At 39.4% G+C, this 20998-nt stretch overlaps 1 protein-coding gene across 5 annotated transcripts in view; it reads right to left on the bottom strand.

Annotated features, from left to right (window-relative positions):
• RASEF (RAS and EF-hand domain containing) overlaps positions 1–17136 on the bottom strand; it is a 38387-nt gene extending 21251 nt beyond the window's left edge. For 2 of the 5 annotated variants that reach the window (XM_071729971.1, XM_071729970.1), the window contains exons 1-4: positions 16681–17135; positions 4596–4742; positions 3701–3791; positions 688–783 (exon numbers count right to left, since the gene is read on the bottom strand). In XM_071729971.1, the coding sequence (XP_071586072.1) occupies positions 688–783; positions 3701–3791; positions 4596–4742; positions 16681–17048 (702 nt within the window). In that variant the 5' untranslated portion in view covers positions 17049–17135. Of the gene's footprint in view, positions 1–687; positions 784–3700; positions 3792–4595; positions 4743–15448; positions 15530–16680 lie in introns of those variants that run through there. The other 3 variants (XM_071729968.1, XM_071729972.1, XM_071729973.1) reach the window with 3 other exon arrangements.
• Between the last annotated feature and the right edge of the window lie 3862 nt (positions 17137–20998).

Here is a 20998-nt window from a genome sequence, read left to right as displayed (position 1 = left end):
CTCTTTTAAGTGCAATTCAATTTGAAAAAAAATCGTGTAGCGACCTCATTGGTCACTATATTTCTGGTAAAATTTAAAGAAAAAACTAGTGACAAAATTAAACCCAAATTACTGAATAGATCCAAACCAATATTCATACCTGAGATTTCAGTTTATAGTATATTCAGGTATCAGATTAAAAGATCAGGTTGGAATCAGGTTTCAAGTAGTAATAATCAGTTCCACCAGTACTTTTAGCTGAAAATTACAGCTTAAACCCACATCTACCTCAACTAGCTGCTAGAAGACACTATATTAGCGTAATGCAATAAATTACTGTATCTGAGTTGTCATTCATCTCAATGTATGAATTACAAATACTTAAGAGACAATTTATTAGGCTATTTCTAAGGTATCAAATACAAGACCAGGGAACTGTAGTATTAACAATTTGATTAACCTAGAAAATAATTTGGCAGCTGCTTTTGGCTAGCAGTTGATCCCTTTCATAAGTATTTCAGTAAACTGCACAGAATTAATACAACCCAGAATCTCAACACAACCGAAAAAAAAAAAATGCAGTTGGCTTTTACTAATATACATAAAATTAAAAATCCTCAGTTATGATTAACTGTCCCGGGGAAGATACTTCATAAGGTTAGCATCTCTTAAAACACTTCCAAAATTCTCAAGATGAATTTAACTCACTTTTTTCAGTTTTTTTATTGTCACCTGAAGATCCCCAACTTCAGTATCATACTGGCGCTTCAGCTCATTTAGTGCTTCTTCAGCTTTTCGCTTCTCCTGTAATATCATATTAGATGTTGAGACAAGTTTCAAACATTTCTTAAAAAGTGCATTTATCAGTTTGGAAACCATAAACTTTGCCCTTTCGTCTTTCTAGTACATCAACCTGCCCCTTCTCTAATATCTACAGATACTGATACTATCATTGCAGTCCACTTATAAAATATTCATAGAAATAAAACAGTAAGGTGGAAGCAAAGGTGAGTTCAATATCTGTTATTCATCTAATAATCTCCTCTGCTTAATGATCTCAATGTCATATAAAAAAGCAGAAAGAGAAGTGTTAAAATTTTGTTTGTACATAAATTTAGGCTTGTACTGCACACAGACTAAAGAAGTTGGGGTTGTTCAGCCTGGAGAAAAGAAGGCTCCAAGGTAACCTTACAGCAACCTTCCAATATCTGAAGGGCGCCTCAAAGAAAGCTGGGGTAGGGCTTTTTACTCAGATGTGTAGTGAGAGGACAAGGGGAAATGGTTTCAAACCTGAAGAGGAGAGATTTATGTTAGACATTGGGGAAAAAATCTTTATTTTGAGGGTGGTAAGACAATGGAACATTTTCCCAAGGAAGTTGTAGCTGCCCCCTGCCTGGAAGTGCCCAAGGCCAGGATGGATGGGGCTTGAGCAACCGTGTCTAGAGGAAGGTATCCCTGACTATGCAGGGGGGTTGCATCTGTATGATCTTTAAGGTCACTTTCCACCCTAGCCATTTTATGATTCTATACAGATGTATTTAGACACACAAAAAAAAACCACGGTATTCTACAACTTTTTTTTCAAACCAGCCTTCTATGGCTAAGCACACAATGTGCTGATGACAGCATAATTACTTTCTAATGGCATTTGGTCCAAATAGCAAACAAAGTATACTATTCTGATATTATTTTAACACTATTAAGAGACACTATTTTTTTAACCAAAACAGAAGTTTTGAAAGGAAGTTACACCAAGCACAATGAGACGAATTGCATGTTCTGCATGCTATAGATGAGCATATGTTTTAACTCACTCCAGTCACTCTTGAAGGACTCCAGTGCTATTTCACAACACAAGAAATCAGAACAGAGCAGTGAAATGCAGTGCTAACGAGACATGTTTTTTCCATATGGAGAAGACAGACATGGATCTTGGCTCAGAATTCAGTGCTTTCCTGTAGGTGATGCTGACATCCATGTGTTAAAATGGTAAGTACAATAATCAGCTTAAACTGGATTCTCTTACCATTGGCACCAGTATAGTCCTAAGCATTGTTTGGTAACTATTTACTTCCCTTGAAGAAACAAAATATAGGAGAGGCTCAATGCACAGATAGTATCATGCAGAGGCAGGTGTCAAGGTGGAATGAGTGAGATCACTTTGACAAACAATAGCCTTGACTACAGACAGTAAGACTAAAGGCTTAGTACAATCCCACAAAGTAAATACCTTACATTTACTCTCAGGGCGTTTTAGTAGGTGGAGCATGTGGAAGTATGAGCTAAAGGGAACATTTAGGAGTGACAACTTCAAGAGCACTGTGAGAAACAAGTTACAGCACATCTTACATATGTACAGCTAGAACAGTGAAATCACAATGCTTGATGTCAACTTGGTGACAATTTGAGAACTTTTCAGAATGAAAAACACATACTAGATGTGGATAATACATAGCAGATGGGTTTTACTTAATGTAGCAAGTAACTGTGGATATTCTCAGAGCAAGTGAATACACACATTCCAGCCACATTTTTATAGGAGTGAAAAAGAGTCTTCAGGGATTTTTTCATTTCTCACTTTTTGCAGAACATAAATTTTCCAGACCAAATGTATTTACTTTCTAATCATAAATGCTTATAATCTCTGGATGTGGAAATTTTATCTGCATTGAGAGTTGCATTATCGTTACTTAAACATACTATAATACACTATTTTGCTAGGAAAAGCTGACTTACAGATCGGTAGGACTGTCTCCTCTTGTATAGAAAAAGAAACCGAAGCAAATCTATCAAAATAACATTTTCCTTCCCAGACCAATTACTGTGAACTATGAACTATCTACAATCAGGAAATTCAGGCTGCATTTTATTGCTTCTGATACTGCAAATGTATATTCTGCAAATATACAGACTTTCAGTATCATATGTGTTCTACATAGAAATAATTATGCTTGTAGTGTAAGTTTTCATTAATGAATTTCCTATGTCCAAATTAGAACAATTTCACAAACTGTTATTCTTAAGTACATTATATTTAGGTTTCCTACAAAAAAACCAGTAACAGTCCAACACGAAGCAGACAACACAGGTGAAGCAGTTTTACTGTACTGCTTTCTGCCTAGAATTACACAGCTGTAATGTATCTTTCCATGGGTAAAGGGAAGAGACTGCAAGCCAGTTGAAGCAACAGCAGAAACTTTAGAACAGTGAAACAGAATTTCCCATTAACTTAGGGAGGTCCAGACCCTCACACACTGTAATCACAATTACCCTATCTTATGTCCTTAACTCACTAAAATATAGTTGCAGGATGAGAAGGGAGGAAAGAAAGATCACCACTCCAGGAAGATACACAAATTAGGAAGAAATGATCTAGGCATTAATTTCTGTATAAATTTATATCCTAGGAGAAGGTTCCATTCTTTAATGAAGAAAGGTTATTTTCACCACTTTGTTCCCAATAGTGGTCTCCAAAATAAATTGCTCTACATCAGCATATTCTCACAAAAGAGAAAGACTTTTTTTCTTGGTTTATTCCCTCTGGGCAGCCATTCCTCTTTGGGAAAGAATGAAGACCATTTTTAACCTCACAGATAGCTTCTTTTCATCCAGGAACTGCCCTGGATGGCTTTGAGTTAGTCTCATCACGATCAAAAACACACATGGCCATCAATACTCAGAGTTCAGTAATTATGACATTTTGTAAATAGAAAATACTCACTTCCTTTCTAATGTTATGCTCTGCAGCCTGTATCCGTTGTTCCATCTCTTCCTCGAGCTCACTGAGCTGAACTGCCACTTTATCTTGAGCTCTAGAATTTCAAAGTAAATATTCTCTTAGGAATTGCCCTCTGGCTTGACAGAAAAGTTGTGTAAAACACAGCTGCCTACCTCAGCTGAAACAAATTAGACAGACAGACATTTAAACAGCATAGCACTGTCCAGACCTTGAAAATGTATGGTTGGGAACAACAACAAAAAACTTCCCAACAAAACAAAATAAAAAAACATACCCCCCCCCCCAAAAAAAAAAAATTTCAAAACACATGCAAATTAGATTTCAAATAATAGCTGATTATTAATATGAAATACATCACATCTGCATTTTGAAAATTAAGTTACAGAGAAAAACACCCTTCTGGTTACCCTATGAAGAGACTTCAAAAGCTTAACTAGAGCAATTTCCACCACCCACACATTCAAGTTCTCTGTCCTGAGCTAATTTGCTTGCTTTTGTTAGTTATGTTGCAAGATTGCAAATGTATTTACAATAGGCAAATACACCCTTGGAAGATGAAAAAGGAAAAACATAATTTCTAATATAAAGGCACATGCTAAAACTCACAGTCAGAGAAGTCAAAAATTTTAAGACATTAGGCATGAGAATACAGCCTGCAAAAATGTGCTCCAAAACTTATTCAAAATATGATTAGGGAATCATTTACAAGCTGCTATAGATGCCTGTGCACATATGTGTTATATAAACTAGCCTTTGAACTCAGTTTATGGAAATACTCTGAGTGATACATCTTGGCATTAGATCCCAGCAGTTAAATCCAATAAGATACAGAAGAAAAGTAACAGTATAAATGAACTGGAAACACAACTCACAGTACCTTTTCACCCCAATGGCCAAAGTTTCCATCTCTGCACTTTTAAGTCTGAACTCTTGGATGAAGCTCTTGATGACATGTTCGTATGGCTGGATCAGTCTTGGCTCTGCTATGTATATGTTCTGATACAGAACACTGACCTGCTCTTGACTGTAAAAGAGACACTATATCAACAAACCTACCAGGTTTAAAACACATTACAAGTATTGTAAACACACACCCCTTTTTGTATATTTTTAAGATATAGCAAGTTAGATACAGACTTTGAACATCTGTGCATAGTATATCTGAATTCTTCTACATTATGCTTACTCTTTCTGCTTCTTTAATACAGCTAACATAGAGAAAATTTTTTAGCTTAAGTAAATTTTTTGTAGTACAGTTCATGCAGTATTGAAAAGCATGTCACTGGAGTAACCCATAAAGCATATCCAATTTTATCATAAGCCAATATTAATCATAATTTGTGCAGAAGCTTATGACTTCAGGAAACTGCGTAATGGGTATGCCAACCACCTAAGTTAAAATGGATGCTTAAAGTGGGCAGAGGGAGGTGATCACATCTCCTTCAAGTTCTCTCAGCTTTATTTACATCTCTTGTAAGCATCTATCAGCAGCAGGAGAGCCAAAAGATATATGAGAATACAGTTCTCTGGTTCAAAACAGATTATTCAGCTCCAGATAACTGCACTCCTCATAATGCCAGGTCTGCTTTATGCTGCAAAGAAAAAAAAAACCTGTAAGGATTACATATGAAATTTTCACATGGTAGACAACAGATGTGTCTCATACTGAAGAAAAAGAAGTTTCTTTAGCTCCTTTAGTTACGAAAATCTCTCCTGAAATTTATGCTGCTTCTTAAAAGGTGCCCTGATGCAGGGATAGTATATTCTGATTTTTATTTGATCTGATCTCATTAACATAGACAGTACACAGCTTTAACTGTCGAAGCAAAGAATCTGGTCACGATATAAAACCAAAAAGCATAAGCACCAAAATATTATTGCACAGGTTGCAGCATAAACAGCATTGATTTCTGGTCATACTACTAGTAACGCCATGTAGCCCTCTTGCATTACATGCAAGCTAGGTTCCAATACCTAGATTACCATAAGACAATATACCAGATGAAACTCTGTAACAGAATTCAGCAGTCCCAAGGGATATTGAAGCTGATTGCCACATGGACTATATTCCAGAACACAAACAGGTATTCCAGAACTTAAACAGAAAAAAGAAAAAAAAAAAAAAAAAGGAAGATCAGTTCTAGAGAGGCCGAGGAAGCAGACCACTAATGCAGAAATACAGCACATCAGTCACAGAAATGAAAACAGAAAAAAAACAAAACAACTTTTATAAATTCTAGTCCAACACCATACCTGACATATCACAAATACATGACCTCTTTTGGCTGTTAAAGGAAATCTTAAAATTGTGATTTAATGATCCTCCTTATTAGACATACAATAGTCTCCTTTCTCCTGTGAAGGCAGTGCAACGCCTTCACAATATGCCTGGTGTTGACAAACACTATACATTTTCTGGGTTTTTTACCCACTTGAAGAAATTCCACGACTAATGTCAACACTGCAGCACTCTGCTTCTTCTACATGATTTCCTCAATAAAGGTATAAATTAATTTAATATATTAACATACTATACCTCAGATTCTCATTTTATAGAACTCTGGTGTTACAAGACACTATAGAATGTTTCCAGATGAAGTGCTCGTGTTCATGTTAACACAAAAATGTAAAAGCAGCACAAATATATATATATTTAATTATGCTAGGGGCACCTCTGTGTACACATATGTTGCTGTCTTGAAAAGGTCTTCTGTCTTTAAAGAAGCTAATGTCTTACCCTTATTCAGCATATCCAGAAGTTAAATGTATGCATTTTCTTTTCCAAAACATATTTTAAACTGAGTAACGTCAAGGTTCACAAATAGTTACAATAATGTACAGATTTATCTGGTCATTAGATGCTATGAACTATGTATAAATACTGTATCATTAAAGAACTCCTCAAATGTTTGTTTAATCAATTTTTCACATGCAAAAAGCTATTAAGGACATTTTCCTTAGCAGCAACAATGACATTATCAGCAAAAACTATTAAAAGCAAAAACAAAAAATAGATTTTAAAACTTTAGATTTAAAATCTGCTCTCCTTTACTTTACTACAGCATATAGACAAAATGTGAGATTTCTGTGCTAGAAGGGTTTACTGCACAATGGTGCTTTGCAACAGTTCTGATGGAAGTATGTATCAAAACACATCTGAGGTTTGGGTTCATCAGATCTCAACTGGACTTCAAGTGAACAGCAAATCTGTAGCATTTAGACACTGATTTCCCAGCACATGCAGCTAGAAAAAGGGCTTAAGGTGGTACCATTTACAGAATTCCTACCATGCTTCCAGTAATGTTGACAGAGTTTGAAGCTGGAGCCTGGATGTACTTCAAACATTACAAAATGCAGCCTCTTAAGTCTCTCCCTTTGAAATTCTATTTAATTTTGATACTTGGACTGAACCTGCATTTCATAAATTCTTAGCACGTCAACAGTTGTCCATCCATGGTAAGAACTGCTTATGAAAACCACTAATATATTATTCCAGTATAGTTTTAAATTTTACATAGAAACCAACATTGTGTATATTCAGAACTTGCTGCTGAGGAATGTCACTTCTTCAAACAATATGAATATACACACAGTCCTTCAAATGAGTTGCATGTAAAACACAAATGGCACTAGCCCAATGAAACGGGCAATTTATTAATCTTTCAAGGCAGATAAACTGAGCATAATCTAGTCCAACAGACTAAACATTTCAGAACACAGATTTCATGTTTGTATTTATTCCTAAAATTTCTTTATTCCCTTATATTTCCTTTAAATTTCACCAAGAAGATACCTACTAATCACCTTTCCTAAAAAGCAAACAAACAGTAGAAAAGCTACTTGATGCTAACATCAAATATTCATTACTTGAGAAAATGTTTTCCTCAATCTCCTCTAAACCACAGGCTACTGAATCACATTTGGATCTCTAAGGTTCTGCATAAATTTTTGGAAAAGTTTACAGGGCTACAATGGTACTGTATCTTCCTCATTATCCTTGTGCAGGATAAATCAGATACTGCCTTTTAATCAAATTAAGCTAAATCCCTAAAACTACACTGTACTTCAAACTATACTATAAAGCCTGTGTTCAAAAATAGCTCATGCATGATGTTAATACCAGAGGTCTTCTCTCACATTTATTATTAATGGAGTAGCAAATTTAAGGTACAGTGTTTAAGAGACAAAACAATAACCATGCAGCCACAATAAAGTAGGATCTTGAAAACAGCCTGGAAGGCTTTTTTAGATTAAAATTGACCACTGACACTCTCAGTGACACTTACCTGAGTGGCAATTTTATGTGAAGTGTCAATTAAATATATGACTCGAGAACAACTGCAGCAATAAAGAAACTGAGAAGAAATTAAAGTCATGCAAAAAAATTGATGGAACTCTGATAAATCACTTATGCCTTCAGCAAGGTAATACACATTCATAAAATGGTACAGCTACAGTTGATTTAACCACTCCAAGTACCAGTGATGAATGAGCAGCAAGCACACTGTGATAGCATTTTACAGATACAGAGGATTTTAGAAGGATGAAGCTATTAACACTCTGTATCAACATTCAGTATATGATGAATATGAGAGGAAGTTTTCTGAATTGTCTTTATTTCCAAACACCTCTGCTTTCACATGCTTTGGTAAATACCAGTGACACCACTGCAGCCAATCAGTTGCAGTTAATATTGCCCCATTTGTGGTTTTCTCTCCCCTTGAGTTCCCCTTGAACACATGCGATTGCTTTCTGCAAATTCGTTATTTCTAACTGTTTATCAAGGAAGATTTCACAGAAGGATTTTGCTGTGCTGATCCCTGAACTCTGAATAGTCTTTTCTTTTGCTGGGCAAAAAGGCAACTGGAACGCTCTTACTTTAGTTTCAGCAAAATTCACAAAAAATGCTCTACTTCTCCCTTTAAAACTGGTTTTCCTTTAAATTCTAAAATCACCTTCAAAGTTACTTAGCTGCATCACCTTAATTTCCAAACGAACACAACTGTAGACATTTTAAAATGCCAATATATATAAGAGTATTTTTTGATACGTGGCATGAAGAAAACTGTCCCTTCGGAGCATCTGGCACTACGATTACATTGCCTACCATGCATGACTTTATGCTGCTTCTACAAAGAACAAACACAAAATACAAGTACCCAAAAAGGTATACTGTTCTGGCCAAGTACAGCCCTGCCTTTAACCTACATCATCTCAAAGGTTTTATAAAGTAAGCCATCTGTAAAATTAATCATTAGTAAGTGTAATTAGTCAATATTTGCACAATTTCACGTAAGAGTTAATTGAAGCAAAGTTACTGTATTCAAATGGTTTCAAAGAGTTCCTGAGGGAGAAAGAAAGTAAGACTGCCCTGCTGATTATATGATTTGTAATATGACAGATTTAAAATACCATGGGAGAATACAGGAGGAGCAGAAGAGAAAAAGAAAAAAAGAACAAAACCAACAACAGGATAAGAGATATCAGCTATTTCAATTACATTAAGTGGCATAATTACATATAACACACAGAGCTATGCTAATTCCTATCAACTTGGGTTGCTGAATGTATAGCAACTGTTTTCCTAGTGAACCACACTCAGAATGCATCTGAGAGGGGGTTGATGAAATTCATCAAAGGAGGAAATTCTACATTTGCTCTGTTATCATACTAAGCCGAGAACATTAGTATAACTCAATAGCCATGGAGACTGAGACTACCAAGCAAGGTCATCTTTATTACAGCACCAGGTGTGCGGGGGAAGCTCGACACAAAGTGCACACCACTTGGTTATTCAGTTACACTTTTATCCTTGCAAATAATACATATGGCATTACATTTCCATACAAGCAGCAAGGTTATTCAGATCATCTCCCAGAAGGTATTAACATAATTTTCCACTCATCTCCACATGCGGGCTGTCTCCTGATGGTCATGGGTGACGGTTTTTGGGAGGAAAGCTGGAAGTCTTCTTCAAGGTGTACTTTTAAGCCTGGGCCCTGAATTTTTGCATTTAAGCAAGAAAGGCTGATGCAGAAAACCAGAACCACTTGAGTCTGGCTTTTCTCTAAGCTTAGCAGCAGCACCTCCCATTTGCCCTTGCAATAAATCAGAGGTATCCTGCCTAACGATGCCCTGCATAGAAACATCCTGCCTGGCCACTTCATTGTTCCTGTGTTAGAAATTTTTAACCCTCCACATCACTTGCACATGTTCCCTATGTAGCTGTCACAGAGATTTCTTAGTCTGACCCCAAGTATGGAATTGTCAGTATAGTTTTCCACCAAAGATGTGCAAAGTGCAATAAACTAGTGGAAACGTGGAAATCAAAGAAGTGCCAATGATGCTATAATATCACTTTCCTTCATTCTCATGGTAAATATTCAGTGTTTCTTCCACTGCTACTTTACATATGTTTACTTGGGTCTGCTTTAGAAAGATGGAGATTGATTGCCAAGGTGAACAGCACAATTTTAGCCCCCCAGCACAGGCAGAGCACCCTCGGGAGGCCAAAGCAGAATACAAGGCAAAATTTCACACAGACAGGAGCTGCACATGAGTGCAAGACAACCCTGTTAGCCGGGCAATTGTTGTACTGAGACAAGAAAACCAGGCCAAAGTGTTCCCCAGCAGGACTTACTTTGTAGGTCCTTCTGTGTACATCCATATCTTTCTCAACACTACCCCTTGCCAATTACTGACCTGTACCCACATGTCTAGCATGTCTATCTTCTTTCTTATCCCTGTTCTTATTTGCAAACTTAAGGTCTCCAAACATGTTCCCCTTGTTCTCTCGACCCAGACAACTTTCAAGCATCAAAAAACCACAGTTTCTATTTTGGAAGGTGCCAGTGAAAGCAAAGATAAACACTACTACACCTAAAGTCGTTCTCATGATGATAACATGCTCCTATTTCTAAGTTTTAGAACAGTATTCTGAAGTTTTTTTCCAGTGAAGGTGAGCTTGTAAAATTACCCTCACCACCTGCAGCAGCTCTGTTCTTGTACAGGCACCTTTGTGCTGCCACCCTTTGGGATGGCATGTAAGGTAGCGTGAGCCAGATAGGTCTGGGCTGAGTGGTCAGAGAAGGAGAAAGATCATGCCTAATGCATCATTACACTGGAGACCAATAGCCTATGTGTGTCATAAATAGATAGATACTTTTTTCCTGAAAAGCAGATACACTGGATATGCCATCATATAAGCCAACAGAAATTATCAACTACATCCACTCCATACTGGAAAGGATCTGCTTTTGTCATGGCTGAGTGCCTAACACTTTCTCCTAGATTAAGTGTCTTGTGGAAAAACAGATTACATGAAACATTACCAAAGTGTAAAATTCAAGGTATTTCTAAACCTGAAGCACTATGGGGTTTTTTAATACCATCTTTTATTTTTACGTATCTGTCCCTTCGGAAACAGCCCTCATTAAAAGATTAGAAAATCTGCAACACCCAGATGAGAGAGCCTGGCCAAGGGCTGATTCCCAGGCAAGGGTTTTTTAATGTTCCCAAAGAATAAATATTGTTTGCTGCCTAAAGACAAATGTTTGACTTGGAGCCAGTGGGGCATGAGTGGAAAGGCTGTAGGACAGGGAGGGAAAGATGAAGTCTGTGGAAAAGAAGAACACTCCAAATAAAGCATATGGTTATGACAACTGATTGTGTGACATGAAAATACTAAATTCCTGTATGAAAATACAGGAAAACAAATGTTACAGTGCATATTTGGCATAGATTTTGTTTTCATAAAAGCAAAAAAAAAAGAAGAGCAGTAAAACCTAAGGTAGCTTAGGAAGTCCAGTTGACAAAAAGATTTCCACCACACTTCCCAAAGAGCACATTTGTCAAATCACCATTGTGAGATATATTAGAAGACAAGACACCATTCTTACAACATTGATTCCCTCTGCAGCATTGTGACAAAGGGAGACTCAGCATTTGTCTTTCCTTAGGATTTGCTTTTATCCCGTCTCTGAGGAACACACTTTGACTTCCAAGGAAATCCCTCCAGTACAGATATCATGGTCCCCCACCTCTTGGAAATAAACAAGAATTGCTTGCAAGAGTTGATGCTGTATTGACTTTGGCAAAAATCCTTCCTGACTTAGGACAGCAAAAAGCATAACAGATTTTGGATGGTTTTTTTATGCAGCAGAACCTCTCTCCTCTGCTGTAGCACAGCAGTATATCCCATGAGCATGGCCCGTCCTCATAGTTCAAGTAGCTCATGTTAAAACTGCAGTCTTCTCATTTTATCACATCCCCCAGATCCACATTTTCTCTATTTTCTATATTTTCTATATTTCCATATTACATGACTAGGGGCAAACTGTCATAATCACATTAAGACTTTGGAACTGTATGATCCATAAAATCTGAGTCCAGCAGAGATGAAACTGGAGTTTGATAAACAGTTAGAGAGGCCCAAAGTACAAGACACACAAGCAAAATGGAGACCAAGGCTAAAAAGCAAAGTAAGGAAGTATGAGGACCCTCAGAAAGCAGAACCTGGAATAGAGATACAAATCTTCTTCTCCACATTCATCCTCCTACTTGTACTCAAATTAATTTAGTTCATTTTTCAAATTATCCAATACACCAAGTATCACACAAAAATTGTCTGGCAGATCTAACTGGGATTCAGTTTATCCCAGGGCAATCCCACAATAAATAGGAATGCACACAGCACACACAGTCCAAGGTCTTTATTCTTTCTGACTGAAGGTCTTTAATGTCAAAGTTTCAAAATTATTTTCTGGGAAGTATTTTGCCTGAAATTTACAGATAAATATAACTGTTTTAGCACTCATAAGTACAAGTTTTCTTTTCAAGTGTCAGTAGATGTTTGATCATTCTTTGTGGAAAAATAGATTATATGAAACATTACCAAGGTGTAAAATTCAAAGTATTTCTAAATCTGCTTTCTTTGTTCAAGCTGAGGAAAGGGAAAGCATTCCCATTACCAGTCTTTCCCTCATCCTTAAAAGAGCACATGCCTAATAGAGTGACATCCGAACAGATATGATGTTATTAGACATATAATTATGTTTACTAATTATATTTAATACTAACATATTAAAAACAATGCAACACTCAGTAACACACTTGTGGGCAACACCCTACCAGTGGGGGGCATACAACGAAGGACTCACTGCCTGGAGCACTAAATAGCTAGGTTTCTTAACTTTTTCCACTACTGTATCATTGCAAATATGCCTTAAAGGAATAAACTTAAAAAAATGCTGGAGTTCTCAATAAAACTGATCTCCTGTGACTCACACAGGTATGTTCCAGTTGGCAATTCACTACATATAAACCAAAGGCATTGCAACCTTGTGATTAATTACTCATTATACCTGATTGAATATTACAACAGAAGGACAGCTGCATTTTAAATTTTAAAAATGGCAAAACAAAACAACACAAAAACAAAAAAAACAAGCCCTTACACAACTCCACTAAAATATCACTTCACACATTATATTAGGTCATCATCCTGGAAAGATTTTCCACTTTTCTTGTGCTAGAGGCACAACTACACACTGAGTTTGTGTAAAGACTAAAGCAAACAATACTTTGACTCACAGAGACCACCTGACCAAGAAATCTAAATTAAATTCCATCCAAAAAATCTGTTCAGATGGGCAAGGCTGAAAAAAACCTTTTTTAACTTCAACCAATACAAATGTATCTCCAGTCCAGATCTGTATGTTTGAAGTATAAGCTAACAAAACTATCTAACCAAATACACCGCTACAGAGAGGCAGGATCCATCTCATAGTAAATCTATTTTTAAAAAAATTAACTGTATTCAAAATACTTTTATTTTATATAGTCTTATTTTAATACCTGGAACAGGGCAATCACTCAGGCACAAATCAATCACAGGGCAAAAAAATGTTGCACATAATGTCTGCTAAGAAACTGAGGGCTGGGTCAGGATATTAACCTGTTTCTGATTTCACAACTCATTGTGGAGACTTACCTAAGGGTTGAAAAGCTCAATCACAGAAACAAAAGCTGAACCACGTGTATTGACATCAGTGAAAAATTTCTCCTTGATTTCTATGGGCACACAGTCAAGTGCAGGGATGACAGAGCACAGGTGTTTACAGTGCAATTTTCTCCTCACTTGAGCCCTACTTTTATCTCGTTCCTTCCATCTGCTATGCCTCGTTTCTCTCTCTATACCACAATAGCATCAAGCACAAGGATGAGCATCTTGCTAGACTGCAGCAACATTTTACTAGACTGGGGCCAGAAGAAGCAGCTTTTTAAGAGCCTGAGACCCAAAAGAACCAAGAAAAAAACCACACATGGTCAAGAAAAAAAATATGGACAACTAACTCCACCCATCTAGGTCCGAGGAGTTTCTTCTTTGCAATTGTTTTTCTCATGGTTTTCAATGGTAATGCTAGAGCAAACATATGAAGAGTAATAAATCACAGTGTGTGGGCACCAAGTGTTTTATAATATTGAAAATGCAGGAAAAAGCCAAGCCAAGTCTGGTTTTCAAAGTACTGATTTTCTTTAAAAAAAAAAAAAAAAACACACACAACACACAAAAAAAAACAACTGATGAACAACTAAAAAAATTAAATAAAAAGATAGCTTTTTTAAGTACTAGCTTGTACTAGCTTGCACTTTACATGGGTTTTTTATGTTCTCAAAAATCTCTTCTGTGCCCAGACTCTTCAAAAAAATTCAATGTATTTGTTACTTATAGTAGTGGTCCTGATTATTTCAGTGGGACTGCTCAAGGGGAAAAAACTTACACATATATTTCAAAAAAAAAAAAAGATGTGAGACACAAATGGAAAAAAGTTGAGCTGTAACACAGATCTGCTTCTAGACAGGAAAGAGAAAGAAAAGAAAACAAAGGGCATACTGTTCTCCAGCTGTCGTTGGCACACACCTAATAAATACAGCCAAATATCAAGCTGAATACAAATAGGAAGCATTTACACCAAAGGACTGCCTACCGGATATGTATTTAATTATCAAAATTTAACTGTTTGCAATTTTGATGTGTAATAATGCTGCAAACATAGTAACCAATATACTGACTTACTACCAAAAGCATGCAGATGTTTTCACAAGCAACCTCTGTTGAGTCAGATTTTTTCCATCCCCTATTGAGTTTCTGCCAGGCTTTAGGTTAAATTATTAATTTCTTCTTCAAATTTTCAAATAGCCTTGCATGAAGAAGTTAGTGATCTGCCTGAAATGGAGCAGTCCAATAAGACTAAGCAATGTTACTTACCTTTCCAGTCTAAAAAGAAAAGAAATATTACAGGAATATTAATATGACCCATGAATGTGCACTTGCAGCCCAGAAAGTCAACTGTGTCCTGCGCTGCACCAAAAGAAGTGTGGCCGGGTGGCTGAGGGAGGTGATTCTCCCTCTCTACTGCACTCTTGTGAGACCCCAAGAGAGTACTGGTGTCCAGTTCTGGAACCCATGAAGACAGGCTTAGGAAACTGGGGTTGTTCACCCCAGAGAACAGGAGGCTCCAGGGTGGCCTTCCAGTACCTGAACAGTGCCTACAAGAAAGTTGGGGTAGGACTTTTGTAACAGTGTATAGCAAGAGAACAAAGGCGAAAACTTGAAACTTAAGACTTAAAGAGGGGAGATTTAAATCAGATATTAGAATGAAAGTCTTTACAATGAGGGTGGTAAGGTACGGGAACAAGTTGCTCTGGGAGGTAATGGAAGCCTCATACCTGGCAATATCCAAAGGAGGGCTGGATGGGGCTCCATGCAACCTGATCTACTGGTAGGTGTTGCTACCCATGGCAGGAGGACTGGTCTAGATGATCTCTAAGTTCTCTTCCAGCCCTAGCCATTCTATGATTTACTCCAGTTCTGTACATGAGTAGCAAGTGAAGTTACTGACATTTCTCTGCAGAAATATTTCATCTCACAACGTGGTTGCATATATAAAGTGGCTATTGGAGTATGATAAAAATTTGCCAGTGACTTGATACATGGTTCTGTACAACAACAATCTGCTCATTCAACTTGATTCTTACTACAGTTACACAGAAACTAATGTTCTTTTATTACTTTATGTGTAACTGACTGGCACACCCCTCTGCAACTTAACACAGTCTCTCCGGGTATATTGATGTATATATGCTTTAAACTGACTCTTAACTAGCTGCTAGAGTCAGATTGCTTGTTTTCCAGTTTAAATGACAATTTTTAAATGAAGCATAATCACTCTGTATTTTCTGTGGCCAACCTTTTTTAAGATTAATATTGAACAAGTCAGGTTTCAGGCAGGTTACTGTGAATCACCAAAAGGTGCCTGTGTAAACTGGAAACAGCTCAGTACTGACATCCCCGCGGCAACTACGTCTAATCCCAAACGAAGCTACCACAAGTTGTCTCATTTCCCTGACACAAAGGGGAAAGAAAGGTTCTCACAGACTTCAGCGAGCTCCTCAGTCTGAACACTGTTAACCTATACGGTGGTGCGGGAAAGGACAGACGGAGGTTCAAGAAATTCAGTAGAGGGTAGAGAGAGGGGATGGAGTGTTTCGTTTGCGCAGCCAGCAGCAGCTTGCATCCCGTGCGTTCCACCGGCCTGATTTGCCCACGTGTGTCCCGGGGCAGAGCAGCGGAGAGGAAGCAAGCAAGAAGCTGCACGCTGGAAAAGCAGAGCCGGAAAGCCTCAAAAACGGGAAGCAGACGTGGGAAGGGCCATTTAGACCTGCAAGTTCAGCGGGTGAGGAGCCAGGCTGAACGCCGGTACGGCGATACCCCACCACGGTATTGCATCAGCACCGGCCGCTGCCAGGAGGGCCGTACCGCCCCCCACGGAGGGGCGGCAGGGGCTGTTTGCCGCCGTGGGCCTCCATCCCCGTCGCCGCCGTCCCGCTCACAGCGGGGCGGACGTCTCTGCCGGAGCCGTAGGGGTGCGAGCGGCAGCGCCGGCGAGCCCGGGCCTTACCTGGGGATGTACCTCGCCTCGTCCCCGAGCCGCACCTCGAAGTCCCTCCAGGGCTGCTCCAGCCCCGCGGCGGGACACGCCGCCGCCGTCGCCACCTCCTCCTCCTCCTCTCCCTCCTGCTCCCCGCTGCCCTGCCGCCGTCGGGTGGCGCCGCGGAAGCCGCGGGCGAACTCCGGGAAGGTGATGGCCCCGTCGCGGTCGCTGTCGAGGCGCTGGAAGATGGCTTCAGCCTCGGCCGGCTGCACCCGCAGCTCGGCGCAGAGCGCCGCGAAGTCCTCCCGTTCAATGCGGCCCGAGCCGTTGGCGTCGCAGGCCACGAAGAGGGCCCGAAGGCGGGACAGCTCGTCCCCCGCCGCCTCCGGATCCATCGGCGGGGGTCGTGGATCCTCTGCCCGCGGCCGGGACGGAACGGGACGGGACGAGACGGGGCGACCGACGGCCCCACCTGGCGTCACAATTTGCCCTCGCCTCGACGGGGCGGGGCGGGGCAGGTCCCGCCCCGGGGCCCCGCTGGCCCAGGAGCGGCCGGGAGGCGGGGACGGACCGCAGGTGGCGGCTGTGGGCTGTGGCCGGGAGGTGGCCGTGCCGAGGCAGCAGACACACCGCGGCAGAGATGCCTCCCACACTGGAGAGAGCAGGTGCCGAGCGCCTCTTTCCCCGGGCTCCCGCTGGCAGGGGCAGGGGGCAGGGGCAGAGTGCAGGGGGCAGGGGGCAGGGGCAGGGGCGGGGGCGGGGGCGAGGGCAGGGCGTTCCCGTCCTGTGTCTCTCAGCCCGGTGTGTTTCTAACAGCTGGGGCACCACACGTTAAAAATAAGGACCACCCCGCTGTAGCGATCCAGTGTGAGTTCTAATACCGTGCGGCCACAGCTAGATGTTTAATCTCATTTATGTTTTTCAGCGGAATGGAAGCACCCCTTGTTTCCATAGAAGACAAGGAGTTGAGAATGATCCAGAGTATCACACTAGATAAATTCTTGTTCACCACAAGTATTCCTGAGGTTATGCACTGCTGAGTATGTTCTCACTGTTGTTTCATCACCAGTAATTTAGAAATGTAATTCGTCAAAGCATCAGCTTAAACTGAGTATGAGAAAGCTAGAGTCAAATCAATGTACTGAAGGAACGATATTTTCCATGCTTTGTTTAGAAGAACTAGCAAATGTCATTCTTGAAAGAAGTCAAAACTTCTCGATTTCTTGAAGTCTGACTCAAATTTAGTTGGACACAGGTAAACTTTAGCAGGCTTTTTGTTTGGTTGCTTGTTTTTAGTTTCCCTTTGCTTACCCTTGCTTATGTCTATCTGTAAATGTAAATCACATAAAGTTGTGATTGAGTTAAACAAAATTAAAATTCAGCTATTGAAACAGGGCTTCCCTTTTGACTGAAATATAGCCCAAGGCTAAGTACATGATCCAGCAAAGCACACATAAACCTCTCATTATAATAGGTCACATATTTCATTAGAATAGGTCACATACTGTAAATGCAAAATCCAAAGTGCTCCTCTGCCTAAGAGGCGTGGAATGCCCTCAAAGGGAATCATTATTACTTTACAGGTTTTGATTGCTATTTTGTCAAACCTAGACACACAGCCTAAACTGCCAACAGTCTACCTCTAGTCAATAAAACATTTGGTAAAATGTTCCATGCACTCTAGGGAAATACAGCTGTTGGGTAATTTGGAATATAAATTTTAGCTTTAAACTTACCAGGTAACTGAAGGACTTCCATTGATGATTTTATGCATTTTTGTCACTACACAATTTCCACTACACAGCTGTAAGACTACTGACAGTAGGGAAGTGGTATCATCTTCAGTTTCTGAGTCTAGCTAAATCTACTGTTTTAGTAGAGTAGAGTTAATTCAACAAAAGCGTTCACTGTGTTCTGTGGTTTATCATCAGCCCACCAAGTTTTTGTACCCAAAGAACATCATGAAGCCTGCGTGGGGCTGATGTAGGGCTGTTCAGCCATAGAAAGAAACAAACTTACCTTGCTTGTACACACTAGCTCTCTGTCCATCGGCATCACAATATTTGGCTTTTGGTGTTGACAGGCTCCTGAGTTGAACTAGAACGTTCTCATCTGGGCTAAACATGTCTCATTTGACAGACATGGAGTTTCCACTTAAATCAATGTATTCATGTTCTCATTTGCTTTTATCCTTCCCAAGCTCTTATTCACTCTGTTGTATCTATCTCTTGTGGAGTGATTGCTTTGGACTGCCAAGAAGAGGGCACAGACTTGGAACATACAGTTTTCTTTTTTTTTTTTTTTTTTTTTTTTTTTTTTTTTTTTTTCTTCTGAGATTTAACCTGATCTTGTCCCAAATTCCCCTTTTTTATGACTTAGAATTTGACCCTTCCTCTGCAAAGGCCTGCATCCTCAGGAATAGGGTAATAGGGTTAGGACAAGGCTGGACTAGATGATTTGAAGGTCATTTCCAGCCTGAGCAGCTCTGTGATTCTGTGATTCTTTGTTTTCTTCAAAAGCCTTTCTGTTTCTGCCTTTGCTATACAGGTATATAATTGGTAGCATTGAAACAAACAATTCACATTCAGATTTGCATCAAGTCACATAAAAGTCTTGCATTATTTGCCATTGCACTGCCTACATGGGCCAGATTTCTGCCTTCATGTGCACACAGTCCCTTGCATGTTCAATGGATGTCATTGTCTTTGGTATCTCCTCTAGTTCCACTGTAACAGAAGTTTTGTCACACAAAACTCAGACAATGTGTCAAGTTTAGTGTGCCATTTAGCATTGCCAATGTGCAGGTATTTTCTGCAAAAGAGATGATGCCTTCCATGTTACACCGTGCCATGCTACCAGTGCTTGCTTGGCAGGCAGGCCATGGTTAAGTCAAATGGTTCTAAGAAAAGAGCACAAAAATAAAATATTATTCACTTGATGAGACTTAAGAGTGAGTGGCAAGGGCAGGATTATTAGCAGGCAACAGCAAAATGGTGATTTGCTCTGAAATCACACGCTTATTCTATGAAGGATCTGTCCCCTCAAATCCAGCTCTAAATTAATATATATGCAAAAGTAAATAATTGTTTCTGTGGCCTAGTACTGGGGATATGGTACAGGAGGATTTTTTAATTCCTAGCTATGATACTAAGCTACAGATGCATACATACCCCACATGGAATTTTCAGTCTTTCTATTTTACTTCACTGTGCCACTAAACACACAAGCTAGCTGAAGAATCTGTTCTGCTAAAGAGGCAGAACTGCTGTCGGAATCACAATCAGGAACTTCAGGGAAGCCTAAGATAACATATAAGCAAGAAAAGATTCATTGTATCACTAATACAGTGTCCTATGTACTGAGTGGGCAAGGGTGTGTGTTGACGTTTTTGGAATCACACAGGTTACTTGGAGGACATGAAGAGACAGGGAAACCAGAAACAGGATCTGTGGCACCACATGATATAGGAGATAGCATTGTCCCAGGAAGCAAAAGTGCAGAAGAGCTGAGCTGGCCAGTTGAGTAAGACAGAAAATTCTCAAATTCTATTTGAAAACATGAAAGTAACTTTACTGACCTGTGCAAAAGTATAGAAAAGCTGAAATACTGTACTAAAAGTAGATCCCATGCCTGAAAAAACCCTGTTCCCATCTCTTTCTACATATGGCTTTAGGAATCCCACATGTATATTAAAGGAATATTTGTCCTTGTGATACCAAGCATTTAAAAGCTAGGAAATAGAACATAAAATGGAATGATTATTCAGCAATTGGCTTCTCCTTGTTACAGTATGTGGTCTTGGGCATTGTTTACAATTTAATGCACACAATTCAGACCTTACTCTGAAGACAGATTATTTCTTTTCTATAGTTCTTGCACATACTAATCTTCCCAGTATTATGAATAGTTAAGGAAGTGAATAGAACCCTCTGTGGCTGCAATAACTCTATTATTCACCTTTGTCTGGTTTACAATGGAATAGTGTAAGCAATTTATCACAAACTGAGCTGTGGACTTGCAAAGTAAAGCATAAGTAAAATAGGATCAATCAATAATATAGAAACATCTCATTGAAAACAGTATTACACACAAGTATCATGGCAGCAACAGCATCATAAAAACTAATTAGTTTAAACCTGCTCCAGTTTCTTCATTTGCTAACACAAAATTTACCACCTTTGCAAGCCACCATGTGTTTCAAAGCATCACAATCCATACTTGGCACTACATCTCCAGCTTTTGTGCCTGTACCAGATCATGAATCTTGCCATCTCCCTACCATCATGAGGGAAAGCAGAGTGTGTGGGTGCAGGTGAAGGGCATGGCTAGTAAACCATGTAAAAAA

This window comes from Heliangelus exortis, chromosome Z, assembly GCF_036169615.1.
Source record: "Heliangelus exortis chromosome Z, bHelExo1.hap1, whole genome shotgun sequence".
Classification (NCBI taxonomy): domain Eukaryota; kingdom Metazoa; phylum Chordata; class Aves; order Apodiformes; family Trochilidae; genus Heliangelus; species Heliangelus exortis.
Note: the sequence above shows the minus strand (reverse complement) of the source record. Positions and strands in the feature narration are given on the sequence as shown.